The 6044-nt window shown below is 56.1% G+C and overlaps 1 protein-coding gene across 1 annotated transcript; it reads right to left on the bottom strand.

Moving 5' to 3' along the window:
* Positions 1-36: 36 nt before the first annotated feature.
* On the bottom strand, positions 37-5159 carry GDF1 (growth differentiation factor 1). The gene is made up of 2 exons (XM_026115310.2): positions 4874-5159; positions 37-3745 (listed from the first exon to the last, which is right to left on the bottom strand). Exons 1-2 carry the CDS (start codon positions 5157-5159, stop codon positions 2913-2915), a joined length of 1119 nt encoding a protein of 372 aa, XP_025971095.1. The 3' UTR covers positions 37-2912.
* Between the last annotated feature and the right edge of the window lie 885 nt (positions 5160-6044).

Genomic DNA, 6044 nt, shown 5'->3' with positions numbered 1-6044 from the left:
CAATGATGAAACCATGAAACATTCATTAAAACTTAGTCTGATTGTATAAACTTCAAGTTTATTACTTTTTTTAAACACATACTAGTACAAAAGTGTGGTGTGTGCATAGCATACATGGATAAGCAAATGAACTGTGGCAAGTCTGTTAACTGCCCTACCCATGTTCCCTCCTCTGGCTCTTGACCAGTTACATGGATGCTGTGGGAATTAGTTCAAATGGGAATATTCTGGGCCTGTGCACTGCTGGGGGGAGCTGCAGGGATGATGGAGTGCTTTGCTAAAGGTGAGCAGTCCAGCGTGGAAGCTCGCCTGCCTCTTGCTTCTCATGCTCTGGGAAACTAAAAATCGCCTTTACTCCTGTTCAGCAGTGGCTGACTGGCTTGGGTAGCTGAACCTGAGACCCCCCTGTTTGGCCTGAACAGTCCTTCGAGAATGGCTCAGCTTTTGCTGAAAATACAGCTTGGATGTTTGGGTCTGGTTTTGGCACTATCCAGTGTGCTCAGGCAGCAGTCAAAGTGTTGGCAGTAGTCGTAAAGCTGCACGTAGTTTTGACTTGATACAAGCACAGAGTTTTGATTTGATACAAGCTCATTACAGCTGGTCAGAAAGTGTCTCAATTTCTAGTTGCTGTTGTCGCCTGAACTCTTTCCCTGTGTGCGATAACCCACTTGGTCACGTGCTGCTTGGACAGGGCAGCGGATGGGACAGTCACCCTCTGTCTTGGAGAACCAGGTAAGGAGTCTTCCTTACCCGCTGAGCCTGTCAGTCCCTTAGCCTGCCACAGCATAGGTTCAAAAAATACCTAAGGGTTTTTTTTTTAATGCTGTCCATCTTAAATTTGAAAGAAATGGCTCTTACTAACTCCTGCAGTGAAGTCCTCCTCCAAGTCCTTAGCATTAAGTGTTTGAAATCGATTCCAACCTAGCTCTTGTTCAGCTGTTAGAATAGCGCAGGGCTAACCTTCCCCAGAGCTCCCTGCTCATCCATGCCAGAGTCAAGAAACACATTTAGACCTGAAAACATTAGTATGCTTCAAAACTTAGGTAATCAAGCTACTCCATCTTGGTCACCTGCTACACATTTGCAGCATGTTAGCAAAAAACACTATCAGGGAGGGGCAGGAAGATGCTGCCTCTGCAAACTAAGAAGTGGTTAAACCTTTAGTGCATCCCCTTGAGGAAAAGGCCTAAGCGTGTTACTCAAACATTTAAGACATTACACCATAGCTACAACAAAGAAAATCCACACTACTTTTTCAGACTTGCATTAAAGAACAAAACAAAAAAGCTTCAAGTCTAATTCAGAGTTCTTGTTTCTCCTCCTGCCCTCCCTCCTCCCCAGCCCCCCAAAGCTGCAGCCCAGGACAGGAGGAATGGCTTAGTAGCTTTGCCCAGGCCTTAAATCTAGCTGCCATAAATGACTTCACAGCTCACATACTTAAAGGTGGAAGAAAAGAGGCAACTCCTCGGTCAGTGATCACAGTTGCTCAAAAGAGATGATACAAAGCTCGTTAGCACATCTCAAACAATACTGTTCTGCTATCTTTTGTTAACAGCATTAAACAGACTTGGTTAAGAGCGTGTCCACACTACTGCAATGGACTAGGGACCACAGCCAATAACGGCAGGTTTGACCTCAAGTCTAAAAAAAAAAATATATATATATACATATATACCCCAAAAACCAACAAACAAGATCAACAGAAAAAAAATACCTAACAACCCCCCCCCCCCCAAGCTGCACAACCACATTAACGTGGTGCCTGAATTAACAGGGCCGTAACACTGCTGTGTGGAGGCTACAACTGCTGGACGCACAGGCAGCGGCGAGGTCGGGCAGCCCAGTGCTGCGGCTGGGTGAGCCCCGGGCTGGCAGCGGCTCGACCACGGACCTGGGCTCATCGCGGCGCTAATGAGGTAAATTAACTACTGCGGCTCACAGCAGTCCAGGAGGGGAATAGATGCCACGGACTAGCTTACACAGCCCTCGGGCCACCTCCGCTACGCAGCACGGCCTCTGCTTCAGGCGCACGCCAAGCCCCACTGCCCTGTGGACCTGGGCTGCTTTTTTTTTTCAGCCCAAACCCCAACAGGTAACGTCGGGTTGGACAGAAGCGATACGGCTGATGCTAAAGGCAGCGCCGAACTGCCTATGCTGCTGTGCCCCCAAATCAGCCAACGCACACTAAAAATAGCTCAAGCTGGAGCTGCCAGAGCGAAAGCCACCACCGCTCGCACGCCGGCTGCCTGCGCTGTAAGAAGGGATTCAGTCACTGCGGGGCCGCCGGGAAGCAGCTCCTGCGGCGACAACATACCTCTTCTCGCGGTGGGGCCGAGCTGCTGCGGCGCTTCCTCCCCGCTCTCCCGCACGGGCGCCTGGGCAGCAAGGAACAACACCCAGCATTGCTTCACCAAAAAAAAGTAATTTCTTCTTTTACACCCTGGGAAAGCAACAGCATTAGCCAAAAAGCCGAGCCGCAACCCAAGCCGAGCCGCTGCTCTTCAGCGGCGGGTGCCTTGCTCCCCGCGGGCATCGCGGCAGGGCACCCGCAGCCTCGCTGGGCTCTGGCCTGGCACGAGGGGGCCGGGATTCACAAGCCGGTGCTGCCGGCGCCTGCGCCGAGCAGACGGCCAGCGTCAGACTTGATCATAATCCCTGCGCCCCAGCTGGCCCTGGCACTCGGCTTCCTGGGGGACCAAGCACCCAGGTCCTATTGACCCACAAGTCCAAACCCGCTAACGATCCCTCAGCGCAGTCCGGGGGGGGCTTGGCCCCCGCTGCACCAGCAGCAAAGTCCCTAAACACCAGCACGGAGGGGATTCAACACATCTGGGTTTATTCTGTCACTCATTCAGCAGTGTTTCGCACAGGCCCCAGCGCACACATACACCCCCCCCCCCCCGGCCCCTCCACTATCTGCAGCCACACTCGTCCACCACCATGTCCTCGTAGTGCCTCAGCACCACGTTGTCGTTGTTATCGTAGTAGAGGATGGAGATGGGGGAGAGCCTGACGGGGACGCAGCAGGGCTGGGGGGTGCCCTGGGGGTCCAGCGAGTGCACCATGGTTTGGAGGATGGCGTGGTTGGTGCTGTTGAGCTCAGCGGTCAGCGGGAAGGGACACTCTCCCAGGCAGTAATTAGCCATGTAGCCCTGGGGGGCGATGATCCAGTTCTCCCAGCCCACGTCGCTGAAGCTGATGTAGAGGCGCCTGGGCTTGCAGAGGTTGCTGGGCGTGACAGGGGGGGAGTCCGCGCTCCTCCTCCTCCTCCTGGATGCCCTGCACTGCTGCTGACTGAGGGTCACCACCAGCAGAGAGGTATCCAGGAAGGAGTCGATGCTGGCACAGAGGCTCTGCAGCCCCCCGGTCGCCGATGCACCGTCTCCGCCATCCACCGAGATCTCCAAGATCAAGCCCAGGTTCTTGCTGTAAGTTCGCCAGTCCTTCGCCACCCCACTCAGGTTGAAGAGGAGAGACTTGTGCAGCTGGGCGAAGGACTGCTCCACCAGCAGCGTCCGGCTGGACTCGCGGGAGGGCATCCCCCGCAGGGACATCTGCGAGGTCTGGTACAGCCTCAGCTCAAAGACCCGGCCCTGGCCGGAGGCGTGGTAGGAGTTGTGGCTGAATTTGATCTCTAGCTGAGCCATCGTCAGGTGCTCGCCCTCCTCCAGCACGGAGAGGTTAAAGTACAGACGCTTCTGCAGGCACAGCAACGCCTGGGGCTGCCTGTTATGAACGAAGTGGCCTGACAAAGAAGGAAAAATAGAGGTGGTGGTGGTTGAACCCCGTTACGCTGAGCGGGATCAACCTCCCAGGGCTCCAACTCAAGCTCTTGGCTGCACAGCAAGAGGAAGAGGGGACGGAACAGAGCTGGGCATCCAAACGCCCCTGCAGCCGTTGGACCAAGATGACAGCGTTGCAGCGTGGACTATCGCCCTAATGGCACAGCCCTCCGAGTAATAGCAGTAATGCCAAAGTAGCACGAGCTGAGCTTTGCCTCTCGCTGCTGCGACCGCGGCCTCGCGGACAGGGCAGAACACCCCTCCAGAAACTACTCCACGCCTTGGCGCATGATTTTTCCCCAGTCGTACGTATCTCCCCCCCAGGACAGGGGGGGTGTTGCGGGCGCCTGCAATTTGGGATGGGGGGAAGAAGGGCAAATAGCAGCAAACTGAAGCAACAGGTAAGCAGCCCTTTTAAGCCAGACCTAGATTTCCATTGGAAACCTTGAATCACAAGTGAGGCGAGCTCAGCAGTGTCTGAGGATGCAGAGGACACTGACCAAACAGCTCCCACGTAACCGGGAACGGCTCAGAGATGCCCCAGGCTGAAAGGGCCAGATACGCCGCACGGTCAGCCAGAGGCACGAGGACAAAAAGGACTGGGGGACACGGCTGAGCAGCCCCCGGCCCCATCCAAAGCCGGGTGCACGGGAGACCCCAGTTCTCCTCACCGCACCCACCCAGTCCCAGCGGATGGAGCAGCCGCGTTACCACTGCCCCGGCGAGGAGCCACCGCTCCGCCACTGCGAGCCCGACAGCAACCAAGCCAGTGCCCTAGGCTTAAACCAGCACCTCTGAACTGCCTTAGGTGACTCCCAGCTGCCAGGTGCCTTGCGCAGCTCCGCACCCCTCTGCGCTCCCTACTCACCCATTTCTAAACTGGAAATAAGCACCTACAGCATCCCAAGGGACCGGAGTTAACACAGCAGCCACTTCTCTTCGGGACCGATTCTGGCCACTGCCCTGTCATCCCCCAGCCTCTCCCCTACCTACACCCCACAGACAGGAAAGGAAGGACCGGAGCAACAGCTCCCAGCCCAGAGAGCAGAGGGGCCTCCAAAAGCAGGACCTGAATCATGGCATTTCTGTACCTTGGTCAGCGAAGACACGGATGATGTTTCCGGGGACATTAAACTCCTCCACCCTACAAGCATCCTCCAGGCCTTTGTTTGTAGAAGGAGATGTCTTTCTGTTCTGGAAGATCCGCCAGAGCACAGACGGCACAGGAACGGGGGTTTTTGGGCTGGGTTTGGTGCTCAGACCCAGGGATTTTAACAGTAAACTTTCCTGCAAACTTAAATCCATCCCCAGAATCACACCAAGGAGAGCCCAGGCAAGGCCAGCGCGGAAGCCGGCATGTACAGAGAGAGGCCACATTGCTCAGCTTTCCTTCCCGGCAGACAAAGAGCAGAGCTGCGCTGGGGACCAGCTCTGGAGCGGACTGAAGACGGGGCCAGGGGGGTGTTGATTGCCTGATTGGAGCCTTTGATCTGGTTAGTGCTCAATTAGCACAGAGGGATTCCCAGGATTGGGCAGAGGGTGTGAACAGCCCCTCCAGCCTCCTGGGGCCTGTTAACCCTTTGAGGCTGCCGTGTGCGTGTTGGAGGGCAGGTCCCCCTCCTCCCCCAGAGCTCTCACAGTCTCTCCCTCATCTCTGCACCATCAAGGTCCAACAAAGTTCCAGTTGACGGGAAGAAGATTGTTCTCCTTCTCCACCCAGAGCTGCCAGCAAGCTGAGCTCTGGTCCCAGTGCCCAAGGGAGAAGGGTGGACCTTGCGCACGTCCCACTGAGACAGATCCACAGGCAGTCACTTTGATCAGGGTCTCGCTGCCTCCCCCCAGATCAGCTTTCTCAAACCTGCTATTTGCGTCCCAGCGACTGACACTCCTCTCTAAACGCTGTCGACTTCCAGCACTTCAACTCTCCAAGCTCTCCTCTTCGGCTCGCTCCCTCACACACCATCCTGTCCACAGACACATGGCCCCGGGGCCGGCCCCGGCTGCACAGAAAGCGATCGGCACCCAAACCCCCGCGCAGGGTCCCCGGCCCAGCCGCTCCGGCAGAGGAGTCGGAACAAGCCCCGGTTTGCACAGTCCCTTTCTGGCCATCGCAGGAAACCTGAAGGCAGCACGTCTGCTGTCGCACACGCACGCGTACACACGCACTGCTGACCACGAGTTACCCAGCCTGGGCAAGCCGGTAACGGGAAATTCAGTTCACCCACGCCCGTGCTGGCCGGCTACCACCGTTACCCCAGCTTG

The sequence above is a fragment of the Dromaius novaehollandiae genome, chromosome 25 (assembly GCF_036370855.1).
Source record: "Dromaius novaehollandiae isolate bDroNov1 chromosome 25, bDroNov1.hap1, whole genome shotgun sequence".
Lineage (NCBI taxonomy): Eukaryota > Metazoa > Chordata > Aves > Casuariiformes > Dromaiidae > Dromaius > Dromaius novaehollandiae.
Note: the sequence above shows the minus strand (reverse complement) of the source record. Positions and strands in the feature narration are given on the sequence as shown.